We start from the raw sequence: 19,003 nt of genomic DNA on the forward strand, positions 1-19,003 counted from the left end.
ACACTAGAGTTATAGCTGTGTTCAAACACACGAGTTATAGCTGTGTTCAAAAACACTCGAGTTATGGTACAACGTTTTAGATTTAGAACATTGTACCATAACCAGTTTGGAGTTAAGTTACCTAGGTTGCTGGGTTTCTGCTCGACCATGATGTTCAAAGTAGCAGGATACAAAGCGAAAATCTTAACACTGCACATTATACCTTTGTTGAGTTCGTGTTTCACAACTTAACACGGGGTACTTAAGATCTACTTGTCAATTAGGTGTTGGAATTGTATAGATAGAAAAATGAGTTGAAGCCATCTGGCAGACTCGAGACTTAATGTCACCATTTAGATCTACATTACTGTAAGCATAAGCATTATGTAACCCACTTTGGCTCTTAGGAATGCACTTTTGTCTTTCTAAGAAAAATAGTGTCAAAATTAAGCTTAAAAAAACAACAACAACAAACAACAACCATGCATTAATGATTCCATTGTTTTTATTTTTCCTTGCTCTGAACATACACAAAATAAAGAAATAGCAAGAAGCAACAATTTGTTTTATTGAATTCTGAATGTGATCTGGCATAGGTCAGTGAATAGTACTAACCAATGCAACAGAGCCGAGGTGGCTCATTATAACACCAAGGCATGTTGTATAGTTTTAATAAGCCACGCAAGTGATGTTTACACATGGGATGTGCTCATTTGTTAGAACTTGTTTTGATAAGTGAGTTTTTTGACAAATAGGTTTTTGAATTGATTTCCATCAATCACACATATGAATACAAATCAACTATACACAATAAGGGGGCTGTCACATCCAAATCTTGTATTCATTATCAAAATAGGGACAGTTAACATAAAGAAAATTTTCAGTTGTAGTTATTAATACAAAAAATCAAAGCAGAATTACAGACCAACCCCAACACACATATATTACAGACCAATTTTAACACATAAATATTACATACCTATCTTAACACACAAATTTTAGGAATCAACACTAGCACATAAATAGTAGACCAATTTCAACACACAAATACTACAGACCTATCTTAATACACAAGTATTACAGATCAATTGTAACACATAAATATTACAGACCAACCCCAACACACCAATATTTCAAACCTGTCTTAAAACACAAATATTACAGACCAATTATAACATCCCAACACATAAATATTACAGACCAATTATAACATCCCAACACATAAATATTACAGACCAATTATAACATCCCAACACATAAATATTACAGACCAGGTTCTAACACACAAATATTACCCAGACCAGTTCCAACACATCAATACTTGAGCCCAATATCAAGACACAAATAGCAATGAAACTCTAGAAACTTGTATAAAAGTAAAAAAAACAAAAGTTTTACAAACATATTTTGCTCAGTAATATAAAAAAAAAAACAACTCTTTAAGTTTTGTTTCATTAAAAATTGTCCACTTCTAGTTTACAAAAATACAAAAGATGTAATGAATAGCAATAATGTAAAAAAGGGATACAAATCCAGTTAGTTTTCTTTTATTCTATTGACACTGTAGGCAAGTGATTTACCACAAGATAAAGATGTTTAATGACCTACAAATAGAATGCTCCCAAGAAGTGTAGTGAATACACTTGACAGAATAACAAGGAGACAATGTGTGCTACAATGCAGTATAATTTACACAACTTTGAACATTAATAGTTGTGGTGTTTTTATGTATATAAAGTGATAAAAGATTACAGAAGAATTATGTTAAAAAAGAATAATGTTCTGAACAGTTTGTTACCTATCTGTGTAGAAGATTAGAAATAGGGCAACAGTTTGGTAGATATCTTAACTCCCATACCATGAGACCATCTTGGCAGATAATAGAATATGAGCCAACCAGCCTTTGGATTAACAATTATATATATATATAGTACGCAAAAAAAAATGTTGTCAATGTTAAAAAATAAAATACATTGCAAAGCCAAGAGTTTTTGTTTCTTTTTTTTTTTTGCCTTTTTAAATTTTTGTTATGTAAATAAATATATCAATATAAATTACTTTCCTATCATTTTAGTGAAAATGAAAAAAAAATCCTGTTTGCATGAACAGTTTGGTCACCTGTCGGGACCCTATTATAACTTAATCAGTTCAACTTTCACATTGTAATGTAATTATAATATCCTAAAGTTTCGCAAATTATTACCAACTATTTTGTTGAAATATGACAAACATTATACAAGAATCACAACAATGTAAAGCACAATGTTTCACACACAAAAAATGTATACAAATAACTTAAAATGTAACAGCAAAAAACAACAACTTAGAAACAGACAATTCATTTTGTGAAACATTACAAAAACAAGGTGTCTGTAGTACATCATATAGTTTTCTCATACGTTACAGACATTTCATCTTAACAGAAGATATTTATGTTCAATCCATGTCAATGTTAATTAGATACTGCAAAGTCTGCAAAGATTGGTCTTACTGACTGATTCAGGCAACCCCATGCTCTTATGACACAAGGGAACAAAGAGCACTTGTATGAATTTGTCTTGGCATTTGAACTTTCTGAGTTGCAGTTCAAATCTTGTTAAGATAATGAGACGATTCATGTTTCTTAACACATTGTAGATGTGAATAGTAAGGATACTTTTAGAACTATTATTTTATTAAATAAAAAAGCTAAAAGGAATTAATCATAATAAATTTGATAAGTTATTAAGGCTGACGCTACTCATCACTGGACTACCATGTGTGTGTTGAAGCTCTATAAATCAACTCCAGACATTTTGCTAGGCAAGTCCTTGCTTGAGATGATCATTTTACCTTTAGATTGGATGGCCTCCTTTAAAAAAAAAAGAAAAGTTTTTAAAAAATTAACCCAGTGAAACAATGCAGATAAACCTTGCACAGTAAGTTTAAGCAGTAATTCCCTAGGGCCAGCAGATATACCTTGCACAATTAGTTAGTTAAAGCAGTGATTCCCTAACTAGGGCTAGCGTGCCATATCTCGCCCATGATGCAATGTTATACAGCAGAGGATCAGTTCCAATAAACTAAATATTTTTGCGGTGATGTTCCTGCGAAACAGGTGTCAGAAATTCATATGGCCCCTTGAAATACTTAGGGCATCACTGAGGCAATATTCAAGGTTCTAAATAATAAAGTTGTGTACCTATTTCAGACCTTGCTACTTATAAAGCACGATGTAAAGGTCATCTGTTTCTATGGCTGATAGTTTATGAGGGTGTCATGTGGCCAGCACAACTACCAATTGCCTTTACTTTCCCCAACTATGACAATGTCTTTGATTGCCAAGATTAGGATGAGTGCAGGGTTTCACACTGGGTGGGGAGTATTTCCAAAATTCAAAATCCCAGTCTTCTCCAAGATTCAAACCCGAGACCTGTCAATTCTGAATAGCTTTATAACTCAGCCACCATGCCCACAAGATTTGAAATAATTCTGATGTATAAATAAAAACAGCACAACCCAGGTTGACATAATATTGACTTATCAAGGCACATCTTATACAGAAACAAATATCTTAGTGATTCTGGTCAATGGAAAGTTTCATTTTCGTGAAAACAAAAAATGAAAATAATGAGAAGCATAACAGTGTAAGTCCTAAATTTTCTTTTTGAAGTCAAGAAAATTGAGTGAAAACTTTAGTTAAAGTAGCCATCCCCAAAGAAATAACATTTATGTGATTAAGTTTTACAAATCATGTCCTACCTTCTGTCGGTGGAGTTTTTTCATTTCCTCTCGTAGACTTTCAAGAACAGAGTGGTTAGGGGCATGACTTTTGACATCATTCATTTCTTCGGGCTGGAGGGTAAACAAGAGAAGGATTTTTTTTACACTAGTCGACCAGCGGCGTAGCATACGCCACTATTTTGCAAGGCCGGCTGTCAGTCTCGGTTGACATTGCCTGCTATTTAGTAGATTTAGTATATTGGATATGTTTAATACCGCTGTTATGCGGACGCGACTGCATTCTACGCATTGGATCATTTTTGTAACTAAAGTGTGCAACATATTGTTTTATTAAATAAATGTTATATCTTGTCAGCCAAAATTGGACTCATTCAATCTATACCATTTGTGTTGGTTACGTGTCAAGTGTGACTCCAGGAAGCACGAACCCAGCATTCCACGTAATTGTGGAATCTAGTGAAAGAAGCTTCTCACGCCTCAAACTAATGAAGAATTACTTGAGGTCAACAATTCTCAAAGATAGATTGAAACATTTGGTAATTCTTGCTACTGAGTGTGATCTATACACAAGGCTTGTGTAGTAATTCTGTGTGTAGTAATGAATGAATAAAATGCAAAGATGAATATATTTTCTAATACAAACTCTTAATTTTCACTTATTATCAATATCCCTACCCAAACTGGGCCCTGCGAAATTCGTTTCACATTGGGCCCCACAATGGTTAAGTTATTTAGTGACGGGTGAATACAGAGTAGATTACTTATTCTCTTTCCATGACTTCTGGGTCACAATGGTTAAGTTAAGTGACGGGTGAATACTACTTGTTCTTCCCCAACCCCTCTTTTTTTTTCACCTCTAAAATTACGTGGAGTAACTCTAGTCCGCCCGACTTGCAGAAATAAAAGAGTGATCTTTCCATTACTTCGTGTCCAAACTCTTGAGCCATGAAATATAGATGATGCTGAACAAACAAAGAAATTAAATAATTAATCGGGAATTATTTAACTCTTTTAGTGCAGATTATTTTGAGTGAAATATTGAATTTTCTGGTACAAGTAAAAATTTGCAAGGGGGGGTAGAGTTAATATAACTAACGTAACTGTTAATTTAATATTATAAAATCTGACACATTTTATTTTATAAGAAATTGAATTGGCTAAATAAATATGATTAAAAAAAAAAATTATTCAAGAAAATTTTGTAATAAATTTAAACTGAGCAAGGCAAAAGGAAATCTTATCTTATATAATACAGACGTTACTTCAAAAAATCAATATACTTGAAGATTGAACCCTTTAATTATACATTTAATCCATACATATTGAAAAATCACTTAACACATTAAATGACCTCAAATTTCATAAAAGATTAACAAATGCACCAAGAAAATGCATTATTAAACTAAAAAAGAAGAACCATTAGCACATTGTTGTCTTTCTTTTTTAAACCTGTTGGTCCTGGATCCAATTTACTACCAAAACAAAGAATGATCACTCACATCCAGGAAATAAAACAAGAGAAAAAGTTTAACTTTTAAAGATAGTGAAATAAATGTTCTATACCAAGTTAATCGCAGACAGTAACGCCGCACTCACCAGCGAAGTTACTCCTGAGAGTAAAGCCGCACTGAAAGAGTGTGAGAGAGTAAGCTAGATAAAACTTCAGCCTAAATAATCCAACGGTGGGCAAATGGCATAAGTATTGTGTTTAAAAAAAAACAAAAACACTGAAATCAGAATCTGTATTTTGAGCTTTTAAGACTTATGGGCTGAAAAAAAACAAAAAAAAACTCTTTCCCCAAACATGTCTTACCTTTTGTATGGCTTTCTCAACACTGGTGCCATACAGACGTAATAAAGACCCCCAACTTGGTACATGTGGATGGAGTTTGGCCAAAATGGCTTGGGCTGCCAGCTGCTTTCCCTCCCTTTTGTTTTTGGCTACAACCTGATGAAAATAAGTAAACTAGCTAAAAACATGATTCATGTTCAAAATGAGGTTTGAGAACAAAAAGTAGATCAGAACTGATTCATACATTTTTATTAAGAGTGAAAATATTAACTAATACTGCCTTATAAAAACAGTGGTGATGCGTGGTGGCATAGTGGTAAAGGGCATGGCTTCCGAACCGTGGGTCTTGGATTCAAATCCTGGTGAAGACTGGGATTTTTAATTTTGGGAACTTTAAGGCACCTCTGAGACCACCCAGCTTGAATAGGTACCTGACAATAGTTGGGAAAAAGTCAAGGAGGTTAGTCATTGTGCTAGCTACATGACATCTTTGTTAAACCGTGGGCCAGTGAAACGATGACTTTTAAATCATCTACCCCATAGATGGCAAGGTCTGAAAGGGATACTTTACAATAAAAATAGTGTCCAAGCAACATGGCATAATTTCATATAAATCAAATGGAAAGAGATGTTCTTTATTTTCAAAACGTGGGGAAAAAAAATGCTTAAAAATAACAGTTTAAATGGATGATTAAAATAACACCATTTTTTTCTCCGTGAAGGAATAGCTTGAAAGATTTGAAAGATGATAAGAGAGGAAATGTTACATCTCATAATGACTTTTCAAACGAAAACAAACATTGCACACTAATTAAATCTTAAGACAAGTTGCGTCTACAGTAACTAACAGTGCTGTTTGATTACTCATTTAGCTTTCAGTGTAGCCCTAAGAAACACAAAGCTGTAGTGTTAAGCCTTCAGACTATTTCAATGACCAACTAAAGCAATGCTTACAGTAGCAGAATGTTTCCCCACATTGATGGTGAACTCACACTTCTGATTCTTCAAAGCCTTGGTGCTCACCTCACACTGGGTGTTGCCCATGCCAAAGTTCCTGAGGAATAGAGCAGTATTGTTAGTGAAAACTAAATAACAAAGAGGTGCTTTGTGTTATGAAGATAGATATCTTAATTTATAACCCCATTTCTCAAACACAATTTAAATAGGTCCTTTGGCTAGCACTCAATCTAGTCTTTTGAAAAAAAAAACAGACATGATTAATGAGAAGCTGGCTGGTACTGGGTGGTTAGTATATTTTACATTAATCTATTCCAGCGGCGCTACAGCCCATGGAGGGCACTGGCCCGCTTTAGGACATCTCTCCAATCTGATCTATCCTGTGCTTTATGTCTCCATGGAGCAAAAGAGTTCGTATCAACTATTTACCTTCTGAGACATTCCAGGAGAAGTTGAAAGGGACTGGGTTGTCCCACCTTGTTTCCAAGTTCATTTACTCTAGGATCGGTGACCTTCACATCATCAAAAAACTGGCATAGAAAGAAAAGAACAGTGGGGTAAATGGATATAAAATTAAATTAAGCCCATTTTTTTTAACCCATTAGCTCCTTCTGCAGTTGGAAACGTTTTCCAGTTTTTGTCCTAAACCGTTGTAGAACGTTTCTCAAACCCCCTATTCAATATACTTGATTTAAACTTTTTAAAAACAAGATTTCTTCTAGTCTCGTTGCAAGCGTGATTACAAATAATTTTGGAGATTACCGATTCTATTTTTAATAAAATCGGAAAGGTTTTTATTTTTTAAATAATTTTTCAAACGAACAGGCCCATAACCCCAGTGTATAAGCCCCCACGTGGGGAAATGACTATTTTTGAAGTTTTTTATATTCTAGTGGTATTAAACGTATATATTTTTTTAAAACTAGACATATAGTTCTATTTTTTAAAGTTATTTGTTTGTTTATTTGTATTAGATCTTCAATTTGATTATTTTTTGCAAAATACATATTTTTAAGGATTTTTTTAAATACGGAGTTATCCCTCCTTGCTTAGGACTTTGAAGGGGGTTTTTTGAACCGGAAATAGGAGCTATTGGGTTAAAAAGTAAAGTAATAAATATAGTTAATTCTAGACACTCCAATATGGAATGAATTGCCAACAAAAAAAACCATTAAAAATACATTTGTCCTTTGACAAAAAAAAAGTTAAAAATATGTTATAAGTTAAAAAAAAATAAAATAAATAAAGTCACTAAACATCAGGTCAACTCACAGACAAGTCTGAAATATTTCTTTTGATTTCTTGATCAGTGATTTTCTTGAACAGATCTGGTATTAAAACTTTCAGAGTTTCCTTGGCTGAAAACAACAAAAAGAATGTAAACATAAAAACACTAATGGCATCACTGAATACCTGTAAACACTGACAACATTTTCTAAACAGAACTGTTAGAATTTTTCTTCTTCTAGCCAGCTTTTAGCTGCTGAGCTCTTTTGCAGACTGAACCAAGGAAAAATAGTGTGCTGTTCTCTTCAGTTGTTCAGCACTGCCATACAGGGTGTTGATTATGTTGGGATGTAGTGGCAGTAGGGTCTGCCTAAGGTGGATTAGGAAGGGGCATTCAAAGAGGATATGGTTTACAGTTTCAAAAGGGAGTTGTGTGAAATTTATTTTGTTAAGATGGTAATTTAACAGAGGTGTGTGTCCTGTTCTTGGAAGATTGAAGGAAGTTAATACTGTCCAGTTTGTTAGGCATGGTCATTTCTTTGTACATGCCTGTGATGCTTTGTGATTGTTGACTAACAGTCTAACATTGACCTTAGGGTGAAGTAGTTAACAGGTCTATCTGGTCGTTCCATAGATGATCCTGCCTTTGATAGTTTCAGCAGGAGGTATATAAAACAACAACCAAAAAGTGGTTTAACCTCATTCACTAAAATGAGTTGGAAAATCTGGGTTGTATCCATGAGTCCTATTACAAAAACCTATTATTTATCATTAAGTAGAATGAGGGGGGGAACAAATAAATACAGAAAAATATTTTCTAATTCCAGAATGGACTAAAAAGATAATTACAATATGTTGCCCAATAGGGATTATGGGGAACACGATGAAATAAATCCAGAAAATATTACGTTCACACAAATTGTAACAATTAATACACTGGCCCCCCAATGAGCCTACTACTGCTAATACTGGCCAAGATCCCAGCAAAGATTAATAACTCAACTTATAATTTCAGAGAGAGGCCAGTAAAGCATTTACACAATTCTGATGCAGTCATGACTTCAGATTGGACAACTCCCACATCCCTAAAAAGACTATTTATGGTCAGTTAAAGTGAGTGCAATGTGGACAAAGGAATTGCAGGGACACCCCCAAAGCGTCTCTGAAAGCCTTCAATATGGACGCTACCACCTGGAAGATGAAAGCACATGACAGAGCATCATGGAAAACTTCACTGTGAAAACTGGCACAAAAATTGCAAAGTACAAGAAAACAGAGCTGGCAGAAAAAAAATTGACAAATATCAAAGCAACTGACAAAAAGCTCCAGCTGGAATAGCTAACACAGTGTCAGTATACAACCAAACATTTTAGGCTTGCAAAGATTTTGTGCTATAAATATCTTTATGTGGCGTGTCTATAACCATTTATGAAAATTGTCTTTTATTTAAGTAAATTGTATCTACAAATGAGTATAATCATTAAAAATATGGCCCCTAGTGTCCCCCACTACATCTTAAAATTTGAGTCTTGAAACTGAACTGGATCATTCAGGCAAAAGTAACTAACTGAGAGCTAATTAAGAGACAATCCCTACCTGCTTCCTGTTTAGCTACTTTCTTAGAGGATGCATAACCAGTTCCATATTCTATGTTGTTGATCATTACAGTTGCACCATAGGGTGTTTTGGAGTTTTCTGAAATTAGGACATTTACTATTTTATTCATGTGAAGATGAATTGAAATTCTTCAACAACCATTAAGGATCAAAGCTGCAATGTATTAGATAAAGGAGATTTATTTTTATCAAATACTGTCCTAATGCCTTAGAAACATTAACAAAGAAACTCAGATAAGGCCAAGGCCCAATTTTTGGAAACAATAAAAACTAAAGTTAAAATGTAGCAATCCCCTGTATGTACTTTTAATGGAAACAAATTAAACATGGGATAAGAATAGTAACAATATGTTACTAACTAGTGAATGATTTGTCAGTGAACCAATTGTGAATGTATTGTCAGTGAACCTATTGTCCTAGCAACTGTTCACATTCATACATACCTGGGGGATATAAACAAAGGGACATAACTCTTTCATACTAAAATGCAATTATCAACAATAGACAACAAAGAAATAACACATTCACTCTCGCCATACCTGCCCCTGACACCTAGAACAACAAATAACTTTTTTAACTTACCCCAGTTGAGGACTGGTGCACATTTTGACTTAAATAACTCAAATTTAGGCCTTCAATCTTAACTAACTTCAACATTTAAACCAAGTGCCCACCCTAACCATCATATAATAGCTATTTCAACTAGACTATAAATCAACAACAAAAGATTTAAAAAAAAAAAAAAAAAAAAAAAAAAAAGACAAACCTAATTCTTTAAAAACATAAAGGGGTTGAATTTTCAAAGTCCTTTGCATGTATTCATGAAGTATACACAAGTAAGATTTCCCTGTTGGGTTTAAGATGAATTCTGAAACAAAAACAAAATGATGAGATACACTAAGATATATGTTCATTCTAAAAGGAAACAAATGAAATGATTTCACAAACATTATTCACTTAAGTTACCTCTTTTCTTGGCATTGTCCCCAGTGCCTTCAGATTTCATATTGCCAGGAATAGGACAAGTGATCAGTTTAGTGGAAGGAGGCTAGAAATGTGAAAAAAATAACATGAGAAAAATGATCTATTTCTTACATTCACATTCCCACCGAAACGCTAGGTCTAAATGGTTATAGACATATAATTGAAGCACCAGAGTAAGGCAGGAGCAAACAAGTTACGATTAGATAATTCATATTTTAATTTAAATTTATGACCACTTCTTTGGAAAATAATACACTAAACCAGAGGAGTTCAAGTTTAAAAAAAAAAAAAATTATCAGCCTAAGAGACAAACAGAGCATAATATAGTAATGTTCCTATCAGATAACCAGCATTTCAGTTGAGATCAAGCTTTTTTTTTTTTTTAATTTTTTATCAGCCAAGAAGAATGTAATATGGAGTAGTGCAAAGTCAAATACTTCAGATTTTGCTTGAGCATTCAGCCATCACCCAGCCAAATCTGGAGCATTTTTTTTACTGTGTAAACAGCTTCCTACCACTGATACAGATACAGATCAGTGTGCTAGAAATATCATACAAACGGCATCTCTCCTTCACTGAATAATGTTGCTAATTGATTAAACGAGATTGAAATGTTCTCACCAACTCGGGCCGGTTGCGCCTGCTTCTTTCTCCCAAATGTTTCCTTCTCTCACGCCAAGACCTGAGGAGGACAAGAGAGAGAAATGTAAAACATTAGGAGCAGCTGTAACACACTACTAGTAACTCTGCATTCTATCACCTTGCAGCACTCCACCAGGAGTTGGCAGGGGGGGGGGGGGGGGGGGGGCCAAAGTAAAAATGTTATTCTAGAAGAAGCAACTAGTAAAATTTTGAAAAAATACTCTGAATCTCATAAAGGATACTTTTTTCCTTTCCTTTTTTAGTATTTTTCTCTCGTCTGCCCAGACTCTAATTTGCTTCACTATTTCCCAAGCCCTTGCATTGTGCCATAAATAAACATTTTACACCATAATCACTCGAATTATAAAACAATGCAATTTAGAGAAGCTATGTATAAAAACAACACTTTTCCTACCCTTAGCTACTGCCCAGGCATTCATTTCCATAGTAGCTTTGCAACTGAAAGAAGCCATAGATCTAGAGAAACTTTGACATGTATAAAATTATAGAAAATTTAAACCCACATCTCACTTGCCCGTGGCATACAAATTAATAAATTAATTTAACTGAATTCAGCTGATGGATTTTACAGACAACTTCTACACAACCACACTCTACTGCTCATAACTTTGCAACTCATATTAAAATTTGCATGGTCAGAAAATAAATAGGGAATGGCTAAACAACAATACTAACCTATATTTTTTCACTTCTAATGTCTTGAACTGAAATAGCTTGGTGCAGTAGTCATGCACAGTTGAACTGTCTGAATAAATAAAATAAAAAAACATAAAGTACATGATACTCAAAATAAACTATTTTTGAAAATAAAAAGGAAAGAAAAATATTTTTTATTTATATTAAAGATAAAGTTAGCACTTGATTACCAAGTAAGGATTCTTTAGCTCTTTCTTCTGCAGATTTGATTTTCACTTCAGCAGCGTGTGCCTTCAATTTCTCATCAGCATTTGGTATTGGAGCACCTGACATAAATTTAAAACCATATCAGTGCATCAATGTATAAAATTAGACTTTTTGTGTGTGTGTGCAGCAAATAAATTTTATACAGATACTATACTTATATAGAATTCTTATTCTAACGTGTGGGTTGTTAAATTCATAAGACAAAACGGAAGCTAAATGTTACCATTAAAAGTGTCCTCCCTTCCACTACTTCTAGCGCTGACAGCTATATTATTGTCTGTTGGCCAACCTGTGGCTGAGCCATTGTCCAGCTTACGATGTTTGCCTCCACGTTTATTTTTCAGAGACTCAATTTTACGCTTGATTGAAGCTAGAGGATTGGTGCTGCTGGTTACAAGCTCTGACCTCTCAGTGTTACTAGTGGCCTCTTCTGCTACAACAGCTACCGTAGACTTTAGGTTGTCTTCAGTCACAACCTTCGATGCATTGGTATCATCGCCGTGAAGGTTTTTCTGTGAGATAAGACAATTAGTAGATGGCAAGTTCTCACCTACGGATGCCCAGCTCATTGGACAGATCAAAGGTTTTTCAGAACACTGGCCATGTTTGGCATTAACGGCACAGCTTCCAATCAAATGTTTTTCTTTCTCTTCTGGATCAGCATTCAAGTTTAGCTGGCTGCCCAAATTCTGAGCATTCACTTCAACTGATAAATTTTCACTAGCACTAGAAATGGAAGCTTCAAATCCAGTTTCACCTAAGGCATGGGCATTAATGTTCTCAGAGTCATCAAGACATGACCTGTCCAGTCTTACAGCTATATTTTCACAGACAAGTGAAGATGGAGCCTCAGAGGTATTCAATTCAGGATGCTGATATGTTTTGTAATCCCCGACTCCTGTGTGTAAAGCGCCATATTGGCTATCCAAGGTTTTGAACTCTGACGATTCTTCCGCAACTACCCAAAGTTTGCCAGGAGATTTTTTCTCATTATTCACTGAAGGTTGCTTCAAGGATTCTTTTGAGTTGTCTACTTCTATGCTTACAGCAGAATTAGTTTTCACTGGCTCTGTTGGGAAAGAATTCTTGACCTCTATATTGGAACTGTCGTTCTTGCAATCAACTAAGAGATTTCAATTAGAAAAAAAAAGAATGTAACATTTCAAATTATGTTTCCTTTTTTTACACTTTAAATAACCATAAACATCAAAATACTTTAGGATATTCCCACCTGGACAACTATGTTAAAGGAGATCAAATAGACAGTATTTTTCCACATAGACTTCAATTCAAAAACACATACATTTATTTTAATTAGTATAACTTTATTTTATCTTATAAAATACAGACATTACTTCTAAAAAGAAGATGATTACGCCCTAAACATGTCCCTAGGTCAATCTAGTCATGCATGTTAATCAATGGTTTTAACTAAGTCGGGTTTTTTTCTGGCTGAGTCCATGTCTAATAACACTTATAAAAGAACTGAGGTCCAACAACCCTTACAGTAGATTGCATTTTAATTGTTAGTTTTATGTTTATGAATTAATTAATAGCTCAACTTTGCGCTATTAAAATAACCAAACAATATTTGATATTTATCTGTTTACTTTACAACAAGGAAAAATGACAGAAAATTAATGTTACAAAATCAACATCAAAATTAAGTTTCATATTTATTCTATACTGAATCAAGCCTACCATGCATATGAATTAGGATCTCTAGTGCTGGACTAAAACTGTTTAGCTTTAGGAGGATACTACTCTGAGTCAGCCTTAGTGGCCTGGTCATCTGGAAATCAAACAGGGAGAAAAGGACCAACACCCCAAAGTAGCAAATATGGTAGGTTGCTAATGTCAACTAGATAGTTCGACTGGAGACCTCATTATGACAAGTAGCCAATGTAAGGCAGAGGAAGCATACATTTATGAGCCTAAAAGATGGTAGCCTTGTGGCTGCGGGAAGATATTTAGCCCTATAAATTAAAATAATAGAACATATATGCAGTCACACCATGACAATCGCAGCCAAAAAGGGTACAAGACCCTGAGTATCAATTTTTTTTTATCACTAATGTCAAACATGTTACTTAAGCAGTATGGTAGAAGCAGTTAACATATCAGCTGTTCCGTTTTTAAAAGGGTAACGAGGGTGTCATCTGACCAACACAATGACCAATCATTTCAACTATCCGCAGCAAATGTCAAGTATTCATTAAAGATAGGGAGAGAAATCCCAGCCCCTATTAGATCTTTGTTTTAGAAGAAGCCAGATGCTTTCAAACTCAGCCCCTACATTCCCAAGCCTAACAAGTAGTGTACATTGTTTGTTGTATTGTTAACTCAGTGTACCTTGACTTTCAGGTTTCAGTTTCTCCATTTGTCTTCTGTACTGCAAGCAAGGAATGGCTGATATAGGGATGTCATGAGTCTACAAAACAATAGCAATACATTTGAACAGATCAAACTTGTACTTTACTTCAATAAATGTATTCAATAATTACTATATTAGTGCAAAACAATAAAAAAAAAAAAAGGCTGTGTTCCAGTCATCTTACCCTAGCACTTGCTGATCCTAGAGAGTAAGGTCGGGCCATAGTGCACACACGCGTCTCTTTGTGCAAATAAACAGGCATGCCACAATTGTGTGTTACCCACACCCAGCCTTCTGGGAGAATGTCAAAGGGATCTGACTCTAGTTCTGAATGAGAGACATTTGTATTTTTATTGAAAAAAAAACTACGTAAAAAAAAATAAAAAAATGATTAACTTAAAAAAAAAAATGAAGTACAATAAATTATAATGGAACTCACCATTTAAAACAATTTTATGCTTGATAATGGGTCTACCATCTTGGTTTTCGTCAGGCTTCTTGATAGAGTCTTTGTCAATACCTTTCTCTAGCATAGCATGCAGCTCTGTGTCATCCAAGTCATCAGAGCTACTACTGTAATCATCCTGGTCCTCTTTTCTTTGACGATCATTTCCACTCCTTTCTGTGCCAATCCCATCATCCTCTTCACTTTCAAGCTGATCTATAATTTCAAATTCGTGCTCTTCACCAGGGTCCCCATAATCACCGTCATGGTTGCTTCCATCGTCTCCATGATTACTTTCGTTATCTCCTTCCTCCATACAATCCGACAAGCTAATATCCTCCATACTATTATCATTGTACGCACCTAAATCCTGACTGACATTAAATTGATTATCCACCCTTTGATTCTGGGTTATATCTGTTTGACAGTCACTCATATTTTTAAATTCCCTACAAACTAAACTGATTCCCTTTGGCCTCTAATAAAAAGAACAGGAATTTTAAAGTAGAACTAACAGATTTTCTAAATAATCACATAAACTAGAATCCTGTTAATTTAGTTGCTGCTTCTGCATCAACTGATTCCTCAAAATCCAACCTCTTCATTTCATATGGGTTGGAGCTTTGAGGTTTTCACATTGAAAAGCAGAAGTCTCCAAATTTACTTTAAAAAAAAAACAAAACTAACCGTTCCCAACAAACTGAATGATATATTCTTTTAATGTTATGTAAAGTTAGAAATATTTAGAATATTTTCTATTATGTAAAAAAAAGCATTGAATAATTTGTTTTTCACTTCTAACAATGAAGTCAAATTTCTGTCCACACAAGGTTGATTATTTTACATTGCAAATAGTACTGATCAGACTAGGGGTCGTAAGTCTTATGGACAAACCACTAGCCTACAGTACAAGGAGCAATGTAGTGGATTGTCTTTTCTTAGCCACTCAAAGAATTTCGTCCACCCTGAGAACTATCCTATCTGAAAATAAAAGAAATAATTTATTATAATTTATTATTATTAGTAGCCAATAAATTTACAAGGACTATATAACTGTATGGTTCTGAAACATGGAGAACAACTGAAGCAGCAACAAAAAAAGTACAGACCTTCTTCAACAGATGTTTGAGAAATATTTAAAAAATAGACCGGTGTGACAAACTAGAAAACACCAAACTGTTGGAGATGAGTGGGCAGAGAAATACAGAGATACAGATCTAAGATAGATAGTAAAGATGGATTGGTAAACACCCTTAGAAAATATACCAACAACAGAGCTAGACTGGCCTTAAGAGTGGAACCCCTAGGGAACAAGATGTAGAAGAAGACCAAAAAGAACATGGCGACGCAGTATACTAGAGGAAGCAGAGAGGACAGGAAAGAGCTGGGACGCCATTAAAATACTAGCAAGAGACCGTGGAGAATGGCATGTTTTTACTGAGGCCCTATGTTCTATGAGGAACTCGGGGACATGACAATTCCTTCACTGACATTTCGTTCACCCGACATATCACTCACAGACAGTTGGTTCAGGACAAATCATTCACTGTATAGTAACATATTATTAATATTATATAGTCTCTGCGCGCTTAATTTGTTTACATTAAAAGTTTTGTAGCTATTAATTTCAAAAAAAAAATTTGATTGCTAGAGATCAGGCCTAATCTGAGTTTCTTTGTTAATGTTTGTTTGTTTGTTAATGAGGACCTTATGTGATAAAAATTATACTTATAAAAATGCTATCTTAGAACAAGCTAGCTAAAAAATTTTAATGGGCCCTCACTTAACTAATAGGCAACATTTTTTACTTGTATCATGTAGGCCTTCTTTTACACTCATGTCCGTCATGTAGTCTTGTTCACCCCCACCCACATTTGTTTATATTCTATAGTGGTTCAGATGTTTAATTAACAGATCTATTCCAACATGCCATTATGGTCAACACTCTTTAGGGCTTTCCTCTACCTATACCCCCCCTTTTTCTTGTTATCTACCCATTTAGCTGGATACTCTAGTTAACACCTAGAGAATGGGTTGCCTGAGCTAGCCATGAATACCAGTGACTAGGCAGAATTTAAGTCATTGGTTAATATGCAAGACTGAATGCATGACGCGTAGGACGTAATCATCTTCTTTTTTGAAGTAACGTCTGTATAAGATAACACCTAGTTGAGCGCTAGACAGAATTGCAGCTCTAGTAGTACTACAATCTTTTCGGACAGGGAACCATTACTTATAAAAGGAGAAATGGTTCATTGACCAGTCATTGATTTTACATTCGTCTACGCATTTGCAAAACATTGGTAAAGTTTTTTTTTGTTATCTTTGAGTATTTTAAAAATATTTTTATTTATTTATATTTGTTTGTTTTTTTGTGTTTTTTTTTTTTTATTTTTTTTTCACCTATAAAGTAAACAATGAACATTGACCATTCATTAATTTTACATTCGTCTACGCATTTGCAAAACATTGGTAAAGTTTTTTTTTGTTATCTTTGAGTATTTTAAAAATATTTTTATTTATTTATATTTGTTTGTTTTTTTGTGTTTTTTTTTTATATTTTTTTTTCACCTATAAAGTAAACAATGAACAAAGAATTAAAACAAAAAAAAAAAAGAAACTGATTAAATAATAATAGCTACAAAAGTTTTAATGTAAACAAATTAAACATGGGACGAGAATATATAATATATAATATTAATAACATGTTACTATTCAGTGAACAATTTGTTGGTGAACTTATTGTCAGTGAACAATTTGTCGTGAACCAACTGTCGGTGAGCAATATGTCAGGTGAACGAATTGTCGGATGACCAAAATGTCGGGTGAACAATTTGTCAGTGAATGAACTGTCTTGGAATCGAGGAACGCAAAGGAAAGATAATGATTTTCAGAAATAAAATTAAAAGTTAGAATGAAAGTAATAAGACATAATAAGAAGGCATCCACCAAGTAAAAGGTAGCCTTTTTCATTCATAAACTGCATGATACATGAACAAAAATCTTGATTTTTAAATACAAATTAAGTTTAACATGAGACTTTATCACTATCATTAAATATTCTAAAATTGTGAAAATTCTGTCACGTCTTGATCTGTTGAAGCTCAACAGTTAATTAGAATGTTGCCTAAAAGTGAAAGCACACCAACAACATTTTAGACCTTATATTAAATGTCTATTAAAAGCAAGAGGCAGAGACCTTAAATAACAACAACATGCATATTATAATATTATATAGTATCATCTAGTGATCAATAATTCTAGCTCTAGAGTAGATCTATTTATCTATATTTTTTACATGAAGTTGTCTAACTTAACTAATGATCAAATTCATGATTAACAGTCATTCAAAGTCTCAGCGTCCTGTTTCATTTTCCTGAAATTCTTTTGTTGTCAACAACTTAGCTAGATTTTTGGCCCCGGGGGGGGGGGGGGGGGGAGAGATAACTTCAAAAGCTGCCAACTACAAATTTACAAATGTAGCTATTAGATATATAATATTATTTTAAAAGAAAACATGCATCAATACAATTACCAATATAATTAATATTTATTTCTTACGTTTTATTTAGGTTCAGTTATGCCACATCCCCAAATTATTTCAAAAATTAAAATATAAACTACTAGTAAATTACAGTGATCAAATTACACTACAGTAATTACAGTTTTACACATTAGACACATAATTACAGCTATCAATTTAATCAAGAAAATCAATGCTTGAAGTGAATAATATAAGATATAGATCTAGATTGGTTGATTGCATCATACACTGATTGTCACAATGTCACTGATACAGAATACGGCCAACTAACAACTAGAACTACCAACCAAACATAACAAATTAACCATCCAACCTATAGTATACTCTGACTAGCTAGAGACAGTACTAGACTAGCTAGACTAGACTGAGTTATGAGTAAGTGAGTTAGTAGTTAAGTAGAGAAAGGTAGAGAACTCAGAAGAGAGTAGAATCCAGTAGAGTTGAGTAGAGAACTAACTACTGTTGTGTAGTGTTACTACTTAAGTTAGTAACTCTAGTCTTTTCTTGTCTACATTACTCATTAGTCTATAATAATACTCTATACTACTTAGATCTAGTAATTATAGAATCTAGAATTTATAATCTCTATTATTTTTTTAGTCTAAAATAATATTTAGTATTTACATGACTTCCATGGTCATGGTTGTCTATATTACAAAGAGGATTATAAGAGTTTAGATCTATCATAGACTCGAATCCAATAAAAAAAATGTTTTCGATTACAAATTGATGAGACCTGTGCGTAGATCTAGTTGCAAAACAATATTTAAACTGTCTAGTTACACCAGTGAAACAA

At 33.9% G+C, this 19,003-nt stretch overlaps 1 protein-coding gene across 1 annotated transcript; it reads right to left on the reverse strand.

Annotated features, from left to right (window-relative positions):
- Window positions 1–466: 466 nt before the first annotated feature.
- Window positions 467–18,988, reverse strand: LOC106062486 (microprocessor complex subunit DGCR8-like). Its single transcript, XM_056005630.1, has 17 exons — window positions 18,832–18,988; window positions 14,658–15,644; window positions 14,403–14,545; window positions 14,197–14,275; window positions 12,068–12,967; window positions 11,808–11,903; window positions 11,617–11,686; window positions 10,900–10,960; window positions 10,261–10,342; window positions 10,061–10,162; window positions 9,275–9,373; window positions 7,724–7,809; window positions 6,881–6,981; window positions 6,449–6,548; window positions 5,516–5,650; window positions 3,721–3,813; window positions 467–2,830 (listed from the first exon to the last, which is right to left on the reverse strand). The coding sequence occupies exons 2-17, from the start codon at window positions 15,097–15,099 to the stop codon at window positions 2,753–2,755; spliced, it is 2,667 nt and encodes an 888-aa protein (XP_055861605.1). The 5' UTR covers window positions 15,100–15,644; window positions 18,832–18,988; the 3' UTR covers window positions 467–2,752.
- Between the last annotated feature and the right edge of the window lie 15 nt (window positions 18,989–19,003).

The sequence above is a fragment of the Biomphalaria glabrata genome, chromosome 12, assembly GCF_947242115.1.
Source record: "Biomphalaria glabrata chromosome 12, xgBioGlab47.1, whole genome shotgun sequence".
Taxonomy (NCBI): domain Eukaryota; kingdom Metazoa; phylum Mollusca; class Gastropoda; family Planorbidae; genus Biomphalaria; species Biomphalaria glabrata.

What these genes read in the sequence shown, in the direction of transcription:
- LOC106062486 (XM_056005630.1), bottom strand. Translation starts at nt 15,099, where the DNA reads ATGAGTGACTGTCAAACAGATATAACCCAGAATCAAAGGGTGGATAAT. An exon ending in TAGGATCAGCAAGTGCTAGG is followed by an intron (nt 14,276 to 14,402) that starts GTAAGATGACTG and finishes ATTGTTTTGTAG; the next exon opens with ACTCATGACATCCCTATATC. An exon ending in CTCCTGGAATGTCTCAGAAG is followed by an intron (nt 6,549 to 6,880) that starts GTAAATAGTTGA and finishes TCTATTCCTCAG; the next exon opens with GAACTTTGGCATGGGCAACA.